This window comes from Nuphar pumila, chromosome 10 (genome assembly GCF_984573655.1).
Source record: "Nuphar pumila chromosome 10, dmNupPumi1.hap1.1, whole genome shotgun sequence".
NCBI lineage: Eukaryota > Viridiplantae > Streptophyta > Magnoliopsida > Nymphaeales > Nymphaeaceae > Nuphar > Nuphar pumila.
Window position 1 is genome coordinate 93,720,999 of NC_143258.1, and position 20,908 is coordinate 93,741,906.

At 36.6% G+C, this 20,908-nt stretch overlaps 2 protein-coding genes across 8 annotated transcripts in view; both read right to left on the reverse strand.

The window, feature by feature from the left end:
* Positions 1-7,116: 7,116 nt before the first annotated feature.
* On the reverse strand, positions 7,117-9,741 carry LOC149827402 (uncharacterized). Its single transcript, XM_090018505.1, has 4 exons — positions 9,611-9,741; positions 8,570-8,720; positions 7,519-8,398; positions 7,117-7,274 (listed from the first exon to the last, which is right to left on the reverse strand). Exons 1-4 carry the CDS (start codon positions 9,739-9,741, stop codon positions 7,117-7,119), a joined length of 1,320 nt encoding a protein of 439 aa, XP_089874631.1.
* Positions 9,742-12,082: 2,341 nt separating this feature from the next.
* Positions 12,083-20,908, reverse strand: part of LOC149827403 (uncharacterized) — a 75,583-nt gene continuing 66,757 nt past the window's right edge. The window contains exons 4-10 of one of the 7 annotated variants that reach the window (XM_090019339.1): positions 20,267-20,388; positions 20,098-20,122; positions 19,909-19,992; positions 19,777-19,806; positions 19,549-19,654; positions 19,366-19,430; positions 12,083-12,369 (exon numbers count right to left, since the gene is read on the reverse strand). In XM_090019339.1, the coding sequence (XP_089875465.1) occupies positions 19,367-19,430; positions 19,549-19,654; positions 19,777-19,806; positions 19,909-19,992; positions 20,098-20,122; positions 20,267-20,388 (431 nt within the window). In that variant the 3' untranslated portion in view covers positions 12,083-12,369; position 19,366. The other 6 variants (XM_090019344.1, XM_090019341.1, XM_090019340.1 and 3 more) reach the window with 6 other exon arrangements.

Below are 20,908 nucleotides of genomic sequence, written 5' to 3' on the forward strand. Positions count from 1 at the left end.
TTAGAAAAGATGAAAAAGTGAAGCTTAAGGATAGCTATGATGCTGACTATGGTCTCTTTTGTCTTAATGTAATTCTTTCTATAAATAATACAATGAATATTTCTGGTTATATTGATTGTGCATTTAATGTCGATGCATATTTATGGCATTTAAGGTTAGGGCATGTAAATGTCAATAAAATAAAAAGAATAATTCGCATGAGATTATTACCTTCTCTTAAAAATATAGAATTTTAAAAATGAGAACCATGGATATCAAGTACAATGACTAAAAACATTTTTCTAAGAAAAGTAGGTCATGTGACTTACTAGTTTCGATACACACAGATATTTATGGAGTTTTAACAGTAGAAACACATGAAAAAAAATCATATTTCATCACGTTTATAGATGACTACTCAAGGTATGGCTACATATACCTAATCTCTAAGAAATCTGAAATTCTAAAAAAGTTTAAAGCATATAAACATGAAGTTGAAGGATTATTAGGAAGAAAAGTCCAAGTTATTATATCTTATAGAGGAGGTGAATATAACTATAATGAGTTTAAGACCTTCTGTATTGATGATAATATAACTCCTCATACAATTATGCCTTATACACCACAACAGAATGGTGTAGCAAAATGAAGGAATAAAACTTTAATGAATATGATAAGGTCCATATTGGCACATGCAAATCTTTAAAAGAAATTCTAGAGAGAAGCAATTTGTACTGCCATGTATATCCTAAATAAGGTTTTTTATAAGGTTGTAAAGCTTACACCCCATGAATTATGGACTGGTAGAAAGCCAGACTAGAGTCATTTACGAAATTGGGAGTCACATGCTCCTGTGTTGATTCTTAGTCAAATGAGAGACAAGTTAGATAGCAAAATTATCAAAAGCATCTTCATGAGATACCCAAAAGGATCAAAGGGATATTGACTATATAATCCTAAAAAGAGATTTATAGAGAGTAAAGAGGTAGAATTCCTGAAAATTCAATAAAGTAATTTTAATCTTGAAGATGATGGTGTCTTTTTTTATATCATAAATGATCCTAGGGTACCAAATCACGAGTTAGAGCATAACGATTCAGTTGTAAATAATAAGCAAAATTCACAACCAGTAATTGAACATAAAATAACAAGAACTCGTATATCCTATTTGAATGATTATTATATATTCACGAGTGAGGAATTATGTTATTCCATGAATTTGGATAAAACTCTTGACAACTTGAGTTTTGAAGATTCAGTTGCTTCTAATGAGTCTGAACTATAGAAGGAAGCAATGAAAGATGAGTTAGACTCCATACAAAAGAATGAAGTTTGAGAACTAGATACTTTGCCTAGTAGATATAGGGCAATTGGTAGTAAGTGGATTCTCAAGAAAAAATAAGGCAAATGAATCTATTGATAGATTCAAGGCAAGATTAATAGCAAAAAGTTATTCTCAACAAGAAGGGATTGATTATAAAGAAATGTACTCTCATGTAGCCAAAGTGGCATCTATTCGTATTATTTTAGCATTGGTAGCTTATTTTGATCTTGAGCTATATCAAATGGATGTGAAAACGACATTCTTAAATGGTGAATTAAATAAAATTATTTTCATGCAGCAACCAGAAGGTTTTAAAATTAGGGGTCAAGAACATAAGGTATACAAGTTAAATAAATCCTTCTATGGACTTAAGCAGTCACCAAGACAGTAGTATTTGACTTTTAATAAAGCTATAACCAAATTGGGTTATGAGGCAAATAGTTTGGACCACTGTGTATATGACAAGAATAGTGAGAGTAAGTTTATTGTGTTATCCCTCTGTATTGATGATATATTAATTACAGAAAATGACATAGATATGACATATATGACTAAATGATGGTTAAGTTCTCGATTTGAAATGAAGGATATGAGTGAAGCTTCATATATCCTTGGAATTAAGATAAAGAGAGATAGAAAATCAAGATTCCTATGTCTAAATCAAGAAAAATATCTTGACCACATTCTAAAAAAGTTTAGAATGAAAAGTATCAAGGCAAAAGGTACCCTTGTAGTAAAAATCCAAAAGCTAAGTAAAAATGACTGTTCAAAAGATGGACAAGAAAAGTTGAATATTTTCTTTGCTCAGGCAATTGGAAGCCTTATGTATGCAATGCTTTGCACTAAACCTGATTTGAGTTTTACTATAAGTCTAATGAGTAGATATCAAAGTAATCTTGGGCTCTCTCACTAGAAAGCAGTGAAGATAATTTTTTGATATCTAAAGGAAACTAAGGAACTTAAACAATGCTATCAGTCAAATAATTTAAAACTTATAGGATACTCAGATGTTGACTTTGCTGGTGATAGAGATGAAGTAAAGTTTACCTCTGGTTATGTATTTATGTTAGGAGGTGGGGCAATTGCATGGTCATGCAAGAAACAAGGGTGTTTGGCACAACATGCCAAGGAAGCTGGGTATATTGCTTGTAACATGGCAACCACATTTGGTGTGTGGATAAATCGTTTCCTAAATGAGTTAAAATTGGACATTTCAAAAGATTCAGTTCAACTTTATTGTCACAATAAAGCTGATATAAGACTAATACAAATAGGAGTTAATAGCTCTAAAAGTAAGCATATTAAAGTTAAATATCAATATATTCATGATATGCTTATAAAAAATAAAATAGCAATGAACTATATTCATTCAAATGACATGGTAGCAGATCTACTAACCAAGGCAGTCACTTTGGATGTTTTTATTGGACATGTGAGTCAGATGGAACTCAGATATGTCTAAGTGATAAGTGAGTAAAGATCACTCAAAAAGTGTGTATGCAAGGTTTCAGTTGAGAACAAGCATATCAACACAGGAAATCCCTTATAGCCAAGTGGGAGATGTAAAGCCATGTGGCCATAAGGTGACTATTGGAAGTCATTTCAATAGTCACAATACTCAAATGCAAGAGATGTGTCTCTTGGGGGGACGAAGAAATTTCTTCCATAAATGTGTCCCCAAAACTTGAACTCTTCACAACTATAAATGCAGTGAAAAGGGTATTTTATAGATACGATATCATACAAAGAATTATACAAGCATTCACAAAAAGTAACAGTTACCGTTACTAAAGGCATTCAAACTTGTAAAAAGGTTGAGAGTGTGGACTCCCTGGTGATTTCGAGCATAACAGCAACATCTTCACCCCCACTGCAATTCTACATCCGTGCATAAAAGTCCCTACACCAACTTCTCTCTCAAGATCTGTAAATCATTTCCTTGGAATGCAATGGATGACCATTGCATGTTATCTTTTTTATCACTTTCATCCTCAATGACAACATAGAATATAGCCCTCTCATTAGATTCTTTCATCGAACTTATCATTGAATCAAGCGACTGCAGAATACAAGGTGAATTACTGTGAAGATGGATTCTTTTGTCCCTACATACAAAAAATAATGCATGCATTTGAAAGGTGACATGATTTTTAAAAGCAATATTGCACGATATTATATGATGGTAAAAGGTTTTTACTCTAACTGAAAACAATAACACTTAACTCTGAATCCATTGTTGAACTCCTACTTGGAGAAATGCTCTTCTGCTAAAAAGGAGAATATGTTAGTAACACATTTTAAGCATCTAATGAAAAATATTTTCTTGATAAAGCACTTCTCCAAACAAATAGACATGATTTGGAAACTATTTTGTTCATTGACCTGCTTGCACATGTGTGTGTACATGCATGCGTGCCCACACACACTGTTCAACCAAGAATGATCCAAAATCAACAATCAACATCGATTTGGTGCATTGTGAGCCGTTAATTTTTAGCAATATTAAAAACAGAAGTTTAAAAATCAAAAAAATTATAATGTAAAACACTTCCAGTGTGTTGCGGCACCTAATCTCAATTCATGTAAAACATATTGTTCATTAAATAAATTACCAATATCAATTGCTTAGTATATAATCATTGAAACCCTCAATAACTGCAAAAGGGAGCCATCAGATCATCATTGCCATTGGTTATAGATTTTGGATCTTTTCATCGGTTGGTTCTTGATGAAAACAAGAACTGAAGAAAACACCAAGATTATGTGGTTCGGTCCCAGACGACCTACATCCATGAGGAGAACAGGACTTCTTTTTAATATTTCTTGATCATGAGTTGCAGCCATTACAATCTTATATAAAAGGCCTCTCAGACTGAGGGGATAAAGGCAATGATAACAGCCCGTAACCACTTAACAAAAAAAGGGGATAAACAAAAGGAGAAATACATGCCATACGTGGGTGATGAAGATAAAGAGTATTCAGCGATAATCTTGCTATAGCTAGAATATCCAAAGCAAGATTATCGCATGATATGAGATACTTCTGATAACACTCCCCCTCAAGTTGGTCTACTAATATCCATGAGACCCAACTTGCTTATATTTGTTTGATGCTTTTCACGAGCCAATGCCTTGGTGAAAATATCGACAACTTGATCTTCGCTACTCACATGAGTGGTAACAATCTCCTTTTGTTGAACCTTCTCACGAACAAAGTGACAATCAACTTCTATATGCTTCGTTCTTTCGTGAAACACGGGATTAGCACCAATATATATAGCAGCTTGATTGTCGCACAGAAGTTCCATAGGATCATCACTTTCAATGCCGATGTACTTAAGGAAATTTTTCATCCAAACCAACTCACATGTGCATAAAGCTATAGTTTTGTATTCAACTTCTACACTTGATCTTGCTATAACGGTTTGTTTTTTGCTTTTCCAAGTGACCAGGTTTCCTCTAACAAACACACAATATCCTGATGTAGACTTTCTGTCGTTTGGGTCTCCTGCCCAATTAGCGTTTGCACATCCCAAAATTCTGGAGTGACTATTTCTTTCCAAAAGGATTCATTTTCCAGGAGCACTCTTTATATATTTTAGGATTTTATGGGCAGCGTCAAAGTGAATGGAGCTTGGGCGATGCATAAACTGACTGATGACATTAACTGCATAACAGATGTTTGGGCGAGTAACAGTAAGATAGCTGAGTCTTCCAATCAGTCGTTGGAAAACAGAAATCTCATTCAGAGCTTCTCCTTCATCTGTGTGCAGCTTGTGAGAGGGATCCATGGGAGTATCGACTGGTTTGGATCCAAGAAATCTGGTTTCTTTTAGGAGATCTAAAGCATATTTTCTTTGACATAAGAAGATGCCTTCTTTAGAGTGGGCAACCTCTATTCCCAGAAAATATCATAGCTTTCCAAGGTCTTTGATCTCAAACCTGCGATGGAGAAAGTTTTTAACCTCCTGCATAAACGGAATGTTGTCTCCTGTAAGTATAATATCATCAACTTAAACTATCAGTATAGTTATACCAGACTTTCTTTTTGCAACAAACATCGAATAGTCGGACGTGCATTTCTTGAAATTCAGTTCCTGGAGAGCCTCACTTAATTTGGAAAACCATGCTCTTGGGGATTGTTTTAATCCATAAATAGCCTTTTTAAGCATGTACACCATTCCTTCCTTTTGCTCGTATCATGGAGGTAGATTCATGTAAATGGTTTCCTCTAAGTCTCCGTGTAGAAAAGCATTTTTGACATCTAGCTGGAATAATTTTCAGTTCTTATTTGCTGCCACAGACAACAATGTTCTTATGGAACTCATTTTAGTAACGGGAGCAAATGTTTCAGAATAGTTTATTCCTTCAACCTGAGTATACCCCTTGGCAACGAGCTAAGCTTTGAATCTCTCAATGGTTCCATCACTATGATATTTAATCTTGTAGACCCACCGGCATCCTACTGCTTTCTCCCCCTCTAGGAGCTTTGCAAGTTCCCAAGTATTGTTTTTGTTTAGAGCCTCTAACTCTTCGTTCATAACTTTTCTCCACCTCGGGTCAAGTTGAGCCTCCTCATAGGTAGTTGGTTCATGATGTTGATAGGTTTTGGCCAAGAAGGACAAATAGGAGGGGTTTAGACGGTCAAGATCAAAACAAGTTTGAATGGAATGGGCAGTAGTATTAGTGGCCAAGTAGGTATAATAGTCTTGAAGACGGGTGGGAGGTCGGGTGATCCTTGCAAAATGCCTGACATCCTGGTCACGTTCTTCCAACATGGATGCTTCATTGATCTCGGTTTGATCTAAAGGGGATTTGGCTTCAGATGAGTCACTTAAGATTTGAGGCACAAGTTTTTGAGAAGAAGAAATGTCATCACACCATGACAGACAGGGAAGAGTGAGCGGATGATCAGTCTCCCCCTGGCTCATGTTAATGGGAGAATTAAAAAAAGGTTCAATTTCAAAGAACTTCACATCTCGAGAGATAAACATCTTGCGCTTCTTAGGCTCAAAACACTTGTAACCCTTTTTTATATTGGAATATCCCAAAAAAAAACATTTAATGGCTCTCTTTTCAAATTTACTCCTATGTCCCTCTTGAACGTGAACAAAGGCCTTACACCCAAAAACATGCATGTGAGACAAAGAGATATCTTTGTTGAGAAGGGTCTTAAGGGAAATAGCATCTTGAAGGGTTCTACTAGGTAGTCTATTTATAATATAGCAAGCAACACTTATGGCTTCAACCTAAAAAATGGATGGAACGTGCATGTGAAACATGAGAGCACGAGCCACATTAAGAAGGTGTCGGTTTTTTCGCTCAACAACACTATTTTGTTGAGGAGAGTTAGAACATGAGTTTTGGGAGACGATGCCCTGTTCATTCATGAAGGTTCTCATAGACTCGTTCACATACTCTCCCCCATTGTCGAATCTAAGCATCTTGATTTTGTGCCCATATTGCCTACAAACCATTTTGTAAAAAACTTGAAATATTTTTTAGACTTCATTTTTTTGCTTCGAAAAATACATCCACGTGACTCTCGACTTATCATCTATGAAAGTAACATAGTACTTGTATCCTTCGTGGGACACACTTGATGCTGGCCCCCACACATCCGTGTGCACAAGATCAAACACATCATTACTTCTGGTATTGGAAACTTTGAAGGGAAGTTTAGATGATTTTGCAAATTCACAAGCATCGCAAGCATGAGAAAGAGGAAGTAAATCAGAAAATAAGTTCATCAAAACCAAATTAGACGGGTGTCCTAAACGAGTGTGCCATAAGTTGTTGGCTTCTTCCTTGCTTTATCGAGCTATCAGTCTGTGCATAGCTGTGTCCAATACATAAAGACCATCCCATTCAACCCCTTTACCAATCGTCTTCTTCGTCTTCATATCCTGAAAAACTACATCCTTAGATGAAAAAATAGCAAGGCACTCATAATCCTTTGTGATACGACTAACTGACATTAGACTCAAGGGAAATTTTGGCACATATAGAGCAGTCGATTTACCGTTTTGGAAGAAGGATGTAGTTCCCTCACCTTTGACAGGAATAGATGTCCCATCGACTATAAAAACTGGTTTTTTTTAAATCATAATGCACATTGGAAAGAAGTTTTAATTTTCCTATCATATGGTCTGTGGCCCCTGTATCAATGATCCAACTTTTATCACTTCTACTGGACAATAAGGCAAGATGATTACCTGTATGAGTATCTCTGGTGGTTGATTTGTTGGTAGCAAGATGAGATTTGCTGATCTGTTGGAAGAGTTTAGCCAGATCATCCATGCTAACTACATTGGCAGCATCAGGTTTGGGACCCTTGTCACGGTTTGGTTTACCGTAGAGATCCCAACATTTGTCCCCCATATGCCTCAATTTTTTGCAATAGGTACATCGACTCCTCTGACGAGTTCTATGCCAATCTTCAACAGATTTTTTTTCGGTAATCATAGCCGAGTGATCAGCACCTTTATCGACTCCCTTGACTTCAACAGAAAAAATAACCTCTTGATTATGATTGTCAGGTTTGGGTTCAGTACGCATAACCCGGCGTCTGCTTTCCTCCTTTTGGATAATAGAGCAAACGACATTGAATGCGGGTAAAGGAGCAGTAAGAAGTACCTGACTTCGGATGTTTTCATAGTCATCTCCAAGGCTAGCCAGAAGCGTGAAAACCTTGTCTTCTTTCAGCCTTTGTCTCATGATATTAGCGTCAGCCGTAGTGGGATGATACATAGTAAGTTCATCCCAAAGACTCATTAACGCATTGATATGCACATGTAATGGCTTCTTACCTCTTTTGGCATTGATGATTTCTTGTTGGATGAAGTACACTCGGGCTAGATTATTCTGTTCTCCATAAACTTCACGCAGGGAGTCCCATATCTCTTGAGCTGTATTAAGAAACATGTATCCTTCTGTGATGGTTGAATCCATAGAGTTTAACAACCCGGACATCACTAGATGGTTTGTAGACTCCCATTCGTCAAATTTAGGATCAGAACTTTCTGGTTGCTTGATCTTCCATGTGACATAGCCAAGTTTAGATTTTCCACTAAGAAAAAGGCTTGCAGACTTGGCCTAACTCAGATAGTTAGAGTCATTCAACGAAATTGTAGTAATCTTCAATGTGGGGTTCTGTTCTTGAATTAACATCTTCACACTTGGTTCTGTCATGGTAGGAAACGATCCTGTGACTGGCGAATCGCCCTCTGGTTGGTCTCGATCACCCATGAACAACCCACAGCTCACCTGGATAGAGATTGCTTTGATACCATGATGAAAACAAGAACTGAAGAAGACACCAAGATTACGTGGTTCCACGAGGAGAACAGGAATTCCTTTTATTATTTCTTGATCATGCGTTGCAGCCATTACAAGCTTATATAAAAGGCCTCTCAAACTGAGGGGATAAAGGCAACGATAACAACCGGTAACACCACTTAACAAAAAAAGGGGATAAACAAAAGGGGAAATGCGCGTCATACGTGGGTGAAGATAAAGATTATCCAGTGATAATCTTGCTATAGCTGGAATATCCAAAGCAAGATTATCTCATGATATGAGATACTTCCGATAACAGTTCTCTCTCTCTCTCTCTCTCTCTCTCTCTCTCTCTCTCTCTCTATATATATATATATATATATATATATATATATATATATATATATATATATATATATATATATATATATATATATATATATATATATATAAAAGGGTGATTGCAAATCAGACTCTACAGATGTGATCCATATCATTCATTTACTGAAGATAAACACGTAAATCACCTAAATCCAACTTGTCTGCAAGATTGTTTTTGCTGATTAAAAAAATCAACGGTTGACAAAACACAAAAATTTGACTAAAAGGGTGATTGCAAATCAGACTCTACAGATGTGATCTATATCATTCATTTAGTGAAGATCGACGTGTAAATCACCGAAATCCCACTTGTCTGCAGAATGTTTTTTCTGATTAAAAAATCAACGTTTGACAAAACACAAAATTTTGACTAAAAAAATCATACTTTTTGTTGAAAATTTACGACGAATCTTACTAAATCCACCATTCTGAATCCATTTATAGGGTCAGATTTGTTCAAAACAACTTGTATCATAAGATTTTAAAAGGATATGAGGATAGGGGGATGACAGAGTGGATGGGTGAGACCCAACTCCGATAATTGCCCCGGTCACTTGATCCTATTCCCAATGCGACGTCAAAAGAACGGCTCAGGTGATACCCCAAATCACAGGACTTCTCTGTTTCAGCAATATTGTTACCAATTACCATTCCTTCCCTTCATCACCACCGCTGATTGTGCAAGCAAGCAAGCGTACGCCCGCACGCACCGATGGCCCACAAGGCGTCACCATCAGCAGCGACGCTGGCAGCCGTTGATCTATTGAATCGACGGCCATGGTGCCAAAACACAAAAAACTTTGGTGATTTATGATCTGCGCCCTAACGTCAATGGCATCCAAAAAATGCTAAAGCGTATTCCAAATGCGATACACTACAAATCTACAATACAATACAGCCTTAATTACACTGGGCACACTTTATCTATTATGTTACCCTCGACAGTACCAATAAGAGTTAGAGTGTGCATGTACATGTGCGTGGGCGCGCGCACAAACACCAAAAGAAGAGGAGAGATTTGCACAACTTGCCGTCTTCACAATCACTAGATCCGCATTCATCGTCGTCCAAAGTTGAAGTGAGAGACATGAAGACGCTGAACAGAGTCGAAGGCGATTCCGGTTCGGCCGCTTCCACTTCCCACGGGAAGCAGTCTTGCACGGCGAGGCCGCCGCTCAGGAGGTCGTGGGTGACCATGTTCCTCCACAGCGGCGGCCCTCCGTGGGCGCGCAGGAACCCGCCGCTCCCTCTGTTCATGAGCTTGACCTGGAACCCATCCCTGACCGGCTCCCAATCCGCAGACGAGCCGTCGTCTGGCGGCACCTACCGGCACTGCACCACCCTGCCGAGGATCAACGGCGTCTCAGATGCGCAGACGGAGGTGCCCATCCGGCTCTTCAGCCTCAGGAGAGGCCTGCTCTTGTCCGGCAAGACGCAGTAGACCACCTCCCACACGGATCTCTTCGCGTCCGGATTGCTCGACAGGCAGACGGTGCGAGTGTCGCCGTCGGCGGAGAGGAGCCTGTTGGTGCAGCTTTGCAGGCGGACCGCCTTGGCACCGCTGAAGAGTTCCATTCATGCAGAGAGAGGAAACAATGGTGGTGGTGGTGATGGAAATGTTGGAGCTTGGTAGTTGCTTAGTTGGCAAGATGTGCCTGATGTCACATGCAAATGTGACTTGGACTAACGACATTTGGACTCCAGCCAATCTAGATGACAGATCAGATGGGTAAAACCACCCTTTCCGAGGGAGGACCAGGTGAAATGTGATTGCATACTTTTACTGTGCTGCTGCATCTGATCACCCTCCATCACATTTCACCTGATTTTAGATTAAAGAGAATTATGCTAATTAAACATTTTCCAAAGGTTTAGTTTTTGCTGAGCGTGTGGAGGAGCCATCTTTTCCTAACATTAAACATAAAAATTATTGCCACAACTGCACAAATTCAAATCTTAATGTGATGATGGTGGTGAGTTCACTATCTTGAATGACTAAGATTCTAGCTCTTGGAATATTTTGGTCTTAGCCAATAGGTTCACATGAGATCTATCATTCGGTCAAGGATAGAGGTGGAGCCCACATGAATGGGTATTAAGGTCTCATTGGCAAACTGATTTGGTTTGTGTGGAGTTTGATAACCTGTACTAGGTTTGATTAGCCAATCATATGAATGTGGTACATCAAATTAGCTTTTTTTTACAAGGAACCCTTGCCGAAGAGAGTATAACCCCAGTTGGGGGCTCCACGATCACCCTGTCTTGTGTGGCCCACCTCTAAGACAGACACACCCATGTGCCAGCGGGGGTTTGATCATACACCTTCATCCTCAGCACCATTACAACCACTCTGCTGACAACACGCGCAAACCCTGCGGTGGTAAGTACCATAGTGACAAACGTTTTTTGTTTTGGCAAAATCTCGTTTTTCAAAAACTCGTGAGAAATAAAAAAAAAATCATAAATCTCGATTTTTTGGCAAAATCTCAGCAATTAAAAAATATAAATCTCATGTTTATAAGAAAATATTAATAAAAAATATTTAAAAATAAAAGTACATGTTTTTTTCATGATAAATAGCCATTTAAAACATAAATATCATGTTTAAATCATGGTATTTGTGTTTTTTTCATAAATCTCACGATATTTTGAAAATCTCACGAGAAATTACCGTTTTAAACTTTCAGGCATTTTCTTGCAATATTATCATGAGATTTATGAAAATCTTGCGATATTTTTCACTATGGTAGGTACATCAAATTGTTATAAGATTAGTTTGCTGCACATGACCAATTTAATCAATTAATTGCTTATTTTTTGTTGAATGATATAGCTAGATAGTTAGGTAGCACTATCATAACCGAGGGGTTAACACCATTCCCACAAATAAGTTTAACGGAGATTATTTGCTTAGGTAAAAAAATGGAGGACATTTGAAAAATTACAAAAGTCGAGTTCTTCCAAGTTTTTCTTAACCTATATTATCAAGAGAAATTGCCTTGTCGAGATATAGCCGAGACCGGTATTTGTGACCATGATTAAGAACTGCTTAAAATTGTTTGGTTCTCTTAATAAGAACTATGAAGCATTGGAAGGTAATGTCCTTCATGTTAAATACAATTATTAGTGATTTTATTCTGCTCAGATAAAAAATATCAATTAAATCGTGAGAAATAAAAAACTAATGATATATTTTTCTATATCTATGAAATATTTATTCTCATTTCTTAATTTATCATGATTTCTTCATGATAAATTCTAAATGTCACCAGTATTTGTGACTATTCTTTTGTGAAACATGAAACTGTTCATCTTAGTAGTGCAAGTGGATACAAACGCTTACAAAATCGATTCACTGTGCTCAATGCTTCAACCTTTGCAGGATCAACCACAATTTTTACTGCAGTCTGCAAAAATCAAAGGAGAAGAAGAGTTCTTATCACGGAAAGCTTTTCTGGTTGTTTTCTTTCCCAATGACATCATTGCTAGCAAATCAGAAGTCATTGATCTTAGTGAGGTCAAAAGCAAAAGGTGTTTTCTAGTTAATTCTAGCTCTTGTACACTGTTGAAATTGATGACAACGAGTCAAACGGGTTGTTCCTTCCCCAAGTAGGGGTGTCAACAAATCGGGTATGACCCAATTCCAATCTGTATCCGATCCAGCAAGATGTGGGTTTGGAAATAAAGAAAGAAGCCTAATTAACTATTTGGATCAGACATTAGCTTATAGAGCTGGGCTTGTTTTATGAAATTTATAGCTGCAGGTATGACCAAATTTTCGTTCAAGTCCACAAATTTTTAATAGTAAAAACCATAAAAAAAATTATTTTGCTATCTGGTTTGTTGTGATTTTACTGTGGCTGGTCCAATCAGAACCGGGCCCAGACCCAATACCAGCACCTCAAACTCGAATCCAGGACCAGACCCGCCTGGGCCAGAATGAAGATCCCACCGGTTTACCCGTAAATAACACCATCTTCCCAATTTCCAAGTATGCCTTTCAAGCAAATTCAGCATTAGCAAAGATCTTCCTTAGGTCCGTACACCAGTCATTAGGTGATTGGAAATATTTTAGTGGAAATGAAATGGACAGACTATAAAAGACTTGAAGAACCTTAAAAAAAGGATAAGAAACTTGATCATGATGGTTGTTTAAAATATAAGCATCTAATCTTCAGATAAGATTCAAAAGAAACAACTGGTTCATCTTTAAGATCTGAATTGTTGCTTTTAAGACTTCTTTGATACAGAAAGTATATCAGAAAATTAAAAGGATGTTGGCTTTTGATCATCACTGCACAATCACAACCTAAGGGGTGAAATAATCAATCTCTCTTGCATTTTCTTTGAATAGTTTACAAGTAAATATTAGCTACAACCATGGCCATTGATTCTATTAGAACTGCTAATAAATAGGGATTAATTAGAAATGTAATTCTATCAGGCAGCAAAGAATCTAGACGGCACTTCTTGAACCTATATGACATGGAAAGCAAATTAATTTCCTCTGAAAAATAATAACTGCATGCAACAGAGTCAGCACAAAAAATTTTATGTATTATCCATGCAAATTTCAGTTGGCTATGCTAGTAATTCTCAAACTCGCATGACGTGAAAACAAATTAATTTCATTCGGAAGATGTAACAAATGGGCGAGAGTTTCTTGCCAATTGTTGGAATAGCTACATTTTATAAGTAAATTCTAGCTACTCATAACGGCTGATTGTTCCAACAGGAGTACTAGACACATTCACACATTCATTTCATTGTGCCCTTCTCCTTAGTTTTTGATAGATGAAATACATAGGTCAATCATATATATATATATATATATATATATATATATATATATATATATATATATATATATATATATATATATATATATATAGTGAGTAGTAGATGTGCAACCCTTAGGTGTGCAGCGACCTACCGGATCACCCAGACCGTCCATCACAGAACATGACGGACGGCCACAAAAAAATGCGAAAAGGGACAAAACACGTTTTTTGCGCTTTTTGTCCCTTTAGCGGAGGTTTTTGACCGCAGCTAAAGGTCCCATTTTCTGCTGAGACCTTTAGTGGCAGTCAAAAACAAAATGCGCAAAAAGCACGTTTTAGCATTTTTTTTACATTTTTTGCGCTGGCCATCCATCAAGCCCTGCGATAGACGACCAGCGTGATCCCGTAGGTAGTTGCGCACCTAAGGGTTGCACAGCTACCACTATATATATATATATATATATATATATAATGCAATCTGAAATGCATCTTGCTTTATCTAAATTTAATGTGTTCAGGATCTACAATGTACTGAGAGACCTGAGAGACCAAAAGCCTTGAATGAAAATGTATATTTTGTACCAAATGCTGAAAGGCCTGAAACACGTTTGCTATACCAAAATTAATTAGTTCAACAACAACAACAACAACAACTACGCCTTCATCCCAAAACAATTGGGGTCGGACCAAAATTAATTAGTTCAAGATCTGAAAAATATTCTGAGAGCTGACAGACCACCAAAACTTTGAATTAGTAGCATAAACTGCTACACAAACTTGACCTGAATAAAATCTGTTCTGAACTACACTTCAGAAGCACGGGCTCTATCCGTGTTCCTGCAACTCAAGAATATTAGTTCCAGACATTCATTTTTCAATTTCCGGTCACCTATCTAGGGAAGGCTCTATGGATTTAGATCATGAACCAAACCTTGCTGATAATTTATTGGAAGCACCTTTCATCACCAAGCTGGAGACATGACTAGGGGCTTGTCCTTCAAGATCCATCTTCTTTCTAAAGCACAAAAAAGAGTTAGCTTCCTAGAAGCCACACTAGTGGAGATCAAATCTGATGGCTGGATGGCAAAGTTGCACCACGTCAGCTGAGTGGCTCATGTTTGATCCTTGCAGATGGATATCCTCTAAGTTGGTAGTCGAATAAAAATCGAAAAAAATGGAAAAGGAAAGGGACTGTTTCTAATATATTTAAGTATGTTCTTTTGGAATCTTAGGGATAAAAATTTAAATTAAATATTGAAAGAAATTAAGAGAGAGAGAGAGAGAGAAGGAAAAAAGGAACAAAACAAGTGAGAAGGATGAAAGAAGACAGGAAAGGAATCAGCAGAAAAAGGTTGATCGTACCTAAAACCTCTAACTCTTTTTTTTATCGCTTATTGTTCTGAAGTACATAAAGACCATATTACCACCCTTAGAGTGACTCTATGTACAGTCTGTAATAAAATGCCAAACAAAGATACAATAACAATGCTACTAAGAGCATACAAGAAAGTGCATAGGTACAAGGCCACTAAGGCAAAACACAAATCACTAATGAGCAAATACAAGGGCACACTCACAATAGCACAAAAAGAAAACAACCAATATAAAAAATAATATTTTATTCACTTTAAAATGCTCAAGAGAATCATACAAATATATGGGAGAGATTCCATATATATAGAAGGGATGAGGAAGAGGGCCACACCAACTAGCTGTTGGTACCTACCTCCTTGCTTCTTCGTCTTCTTTTCTTGCATGTTCTCCTTCATATGTAGAGAGAGAGAGGCTGTGGGTATGGGGGTCCTCCTCCTCGTTCTTCTTCGCATAGAGACAAAGAGAGGAAGTGGGTATGGGGGTCATCATTCTTCTTCGCAGAGAGAGAGAGCGACGAGGGGAATGGGAATGGGGTTACAAAGTAGCATCTTCCCTTAAAATAAAAGGAAACAATTTCAAACACCCCCCTATTTAAAAAAAAAATCATTTTACCCCTTGTTTTTTTTACATTTAAATAATGTTACCCCCCCTCCACACACACACACACATTATATATATATATATATATATATATATATATATATATATATATATATATATATATATATATATATATATATATATATAGTTGTGTCCCCATACCCACATTTTTTTAACTTGTCGTATTGTACCCTCCGTACCCGTACCAATACTCATACCCATGTAACATAGGTTCTTACTAACAAAAATGGCAAATTATCTCCTTTGCAATTCCTTATGTTTTTCTCGGATACGGAAAAACCCAAAAAGGATTTAGATGTTATGGTCTTCATAATGATAAGCTATATATCTCTAGAAATGTGACTTTTTTGGAAAAACAATGTTTTTTTTATCAAAGTGTGCCTAAGAAAGCTAGCAATTATTCTTTCTTGTTTGAATTGCTTCCCAAAGATAAAGAAGATTCTTTAAGGAATGACAGCTCGAATGAAGAACCTCAACTAAATACTCCTGGTAATGTTATCCCAGATATAGATAGAGGTAACTATTTCATCCTTCAATATAGCAGAAAGGAGCAATGATAGTCAACCCAATGCCTTAGACAAATATTCTAGCCTTGAGTCACACATATCTAGTACCCTTAGGAGATCCACTAGAGAATCTAGACTCCCAAATAGATTTGTATCTTATGAGTCTTTTTTCCCTCAATATAGAACATGTCTAGCCAAAAATATTTTTTTACTTCGAACCCAATTCTTATAAAGAAGTCAAAACCCGTCCTGAATGGATAGAAGCCATAAACATAGAAGTTGACGCTTTAGAAAAATTTAACACATGGCAAATAGCAGACTTACCTAAAGGGAAAAAGTCTATAGGTTGTAGGTGGGTATATAAGGTTAAAACCAAGAGTGATGGCTCCCTTGAACGATATAAGACTAGGTTAGTTGTCAAAGGTTATTCTCAAGAATATGATATAGACTACGATGAAACCTTTGCATCAGTAGCTAGGATGACCTTTGTCAGAACTCTCATAGTTATAGCAACCATTAGGAATTGTTACATCTATCAGATAGATGTCAAAAATGTCTTTTTAAATGGTAAATTAGAAGTATACATAGATTCTCTCACCAGGATATGAAATTCCAGCAGGAAAGGTTCTTCATTTACGTAAAGCTTTTTATGGTTTGAACCAGGCTCCTAAGGTCTGGTATGATAGATTTAGCTTTGTTATGGTTAAACTTGGTTTTAAGTCTTGTTATACTGATACTGCAATGTTTGTTAAGCACTTTGATGCAGATGTTGTAATTCTTCTTCTTTACGTTGATGATATGCTGGAGGAGATAAACAAGGAGTTAGTCATATCAAAAAGGTTTTAAAACAAAGTTTTGAAATGACAGATCTAGGGTTTTTTAGATATTTTTTAGGGATTAAGGTAGCATATTTTGCTCATGGTTATTTTCTAACTCAATCCAAGTTTACCACTGAGATTATTAACAGGTCTGATATCACAGATGAAAAGATGGTGGATACTCTTGAAGTTATCAATACAAAGATGAAAATTGATGATGGGACACCCTTGAAAAACCCTACTCCTTATCGACAGATAATTGAGGCCCTTACCTCTTTAACAATCACCTGGCCTGACATTTCTCATGCAGTGCATACAACAAGCCAGTTTCAGCATTCCCCTATAACTCTGCACATGAGTGTTATTATTTGCATTATTAGATATTTATAAAATTCAGTTTCTAAAAGAATTGTTTTGTCTTCCTCCTCCCCACTTGAATTAATTGCATATACTGACTCTGACTGGAGAGAAAATCCGAATGATAGACGCTCAACTACGGGTTTTTATGTGTTTATAAATGATTTATTAGCGTCCTGAAAATGCAAAAGGCAGCAGAAGATATCGTTATCGTCAACCGAAGTTGAGTATCACGCCATGGCCACCACAACATCTAAAATCGTTTGGTCGAAAAAATTACTAGAAGACATGAGCGTGATATACAGTCACCCTCAAGGTTATGCTATGACAATAAAAGCACCATCTACATCGACGACAATCATACATTTAATGAATGCACTAAGCATATCGAGATGGATTGTCACTATCTTCGTGAAGAATATCTTAAGAAGACTTATTCTGCCATATGTAGCATCGAAATTTCAACTAGCTGATTTCTTCACAAAAGTGCTTCCTTCTCCTTGATTTCACTTCTTACTTGACAAATTTTTGGTGCTTACATCGTAAGTTTGAGGGGGAGTGTTAAAGTATGTATATATATATATATTTATATATAAGTATGTATGAACGTACATATGCATATATATATATATATATATATTCATAATGCTGTAATATGTAATGCCCATCAGGGGTATTTTAGTCTTTTTACTGTAATGTAATAGGATGTGCCCAGTAGGGGCACAACAATCCTTTTAAATATTTTTTTTTTGTTTATTGTAATTCAATTTTAGGTTGTGGGCATTATAGTATAAAGCCCAAAGAGTTGTTGGGATCTCACCAACGGCTCTTTGAGCCTTCTAGTGTGTATATATAGGGGTTGTTACCCCCTCTTGTATTTTAATGCTTTCTCAAGCATTTTATTCTCAATAAATCCTATATTTTTTACTTTTTTTGTCCCCTAAGTGGCCTATGTGCATGTGATCTTGTATTGACCCATAAGTGGTTTTTATGTTCTTTACTATTGTGTTCTTCTAAGTCCATAAGAGGCACTCTCTTGTATTATTTTGCTTATTTCATCATAAGGCCTTGGTGAAAAAATCTACCAGTTGACACTCAGAAGACACATAAAGCAACTCAATTGCCCCTCTCAAATATTCTTCTCTGAAATAGTGGAAGTTCATCTCTATATGCTTTGTTCATTCATGGAAGGTGTGATTGCTAACAAAGTAAATGTCACTCTTGTTATCGCAACACATCTTTGAAGGATTGAAAATGATGACACCCATATCTTTAAGAAGGCTTCACAACCAAATGATCTCCATAGTTGTTATCATGGCATGATATTCAACTTTCATTGAACACAAAACCTTCAGTTACTTCGTACACCTCCAAGAAATTAGAATCCCCTAAAAACACGCAAAAGTCAGGAGTTGATACTCTATCATTGGGACTTCCTCCACAATTTGCATTTGTATAAGCAATTAATTTCAAAGAAGAAGAGGAGGATAGGAAAAGCCTTTTAGTTATAGTATTTTTGATAGATTTGATAATCCTTAAGTTTGTGCTCATATGCACTGTTGTTGGTTCATATTGAAACTAACTTGTTGAATGAACGGCATAAGCCTTGTAAAGGACAAGTAAATTAGAGATCCCATATGATGTCAATATGGCGTTGGATCTTCGAGAAGAGTTCCATCTCCCAGCCTTTATTTTGCATTGGCAACTTCCAGCATATCCACTTTCTTGCCATCAGAAATCCCTGATTTAGCATATTGATCTTAACCATAGTTCACTTCTTTTATATACAAAATTCATGCTCTTAACTAGAACCGTGGGTTTTTATTGACCAAAATCTCTTGATATTATTCATTATCTTAAAAGAGACCAAGGGTGAATGCAGAAAAAAGTAACAGGAATGAAAAGGAACTAAGAGCTGAAAAAAAAAGACAAAAAAACCAACATACCTCAGGACAAGATGACAAGTCCAAGATACATAGAACCACAAAGAAATGCAAAAGATATTAATCCCCTACAAGTGAAAACATTTTTCATTAAGACCAGTAACGAATTAAGAAAGTTCAGTAGAGTCCTTAAAATCTAGATTAGACTTGCAGAATATAACATGCACTGCTTCCAGAACATCTCACCAAATGACTCCCCATGCAACTCCATTGCAAGGACACGGGCAAAGTTCAGCAAACTTTTCAGCATCACTTGAGTTTACTCTTCGAGATATTAAATCATCATAGATATCTGCATAGTAACAGGCAGAAATAAATAGCATACACTTGATATCCCAATTGTTTGTATACAATGATCCATCATTAACCTTCTTTGCTTCCCAGTCAAAAATAAAAAATGAAAAAGTAGCATACCATAAACTGAAAACAAGCTGTTCATGACACCTGTGTTTTGTGAAAGAGAATGTCAACATTTCTGAAACCACGATGATAAATAGAGTAGTAAAGCAGGTCTCTAGAGAAAAAAGTTGTTAGTTAGATCCATACCTATGAACAAAATGACATAGCGAAGTGCATGGACTGTAGTCTTTTCTTGCAAAACCCAAACTATCGCCAGGAAAATAATAAAACCTGAATAAAAAATGGAAATGATATCCAACAGATGTTCAATAGTAAAACAGTAATATGAAACACGTAAGAAAGAAAATAGATCTAGATTACAAGGAAAGATCATACCGATACAAAGTCCTCGAAGCAACCACTTATTGTTCAGTAATCAACCAAGAGGAACATATGCACAAAGATAACCCCGAGTAAGACAACAATGAAGTATGCTGAATCACATCTCAATGCTCATGGTGCCATATAATAACAGAAATGAATTTGAATCCTTCAAAATGCTTACGTTTTTAGCCACAAAGAGTACAATAAGCAAAGCGACAGCAAAACATCCAGCAGCAATTCTTGCAGTGAGAAGATTTGTGGATGATAATATGAGAATCATTCCCCAAAAAGATGAACCAAGATCTGCAACCAAAAATCCATTAGATGCAAGTGCAAATCAATTAAATAAATAAACGAATGGGTGATGAAAATATTACTATGTGAAAGTCGTATGCTTTAAACAAACGGTCTATGTTTCCAAGAAATCTAACAGACAATAGTTTGCATGATTGGATCACAGTCGAAAGTCACACAAATTGGAAGGCACAAGCTATAACATGCTTAGAGACTCTAGTACATGATCATTAGAACTAGACAGACTGCTATATCTGGACCATGGTAAGGCATTGGTAAGAGGTTGCAATCAGAAATAATCTGTGCCAGGGACACATCTACCTCTAGAAGTGTCCCCAGTGGCATAACACAAAAACGCATCCAGCATGGGACCTTGGCAATATGCTGTAGACATGATTTGGACCACATCTGACTGAGTCCACTTGAAAGTCAGAAACATATCCCAAGTGTACAAATATCCGTTTTATTTTTAATTGCTAAACATTAGATGCTAAAATCCCTTTTTGCCCTTGATTTTGGGAAGAAATAG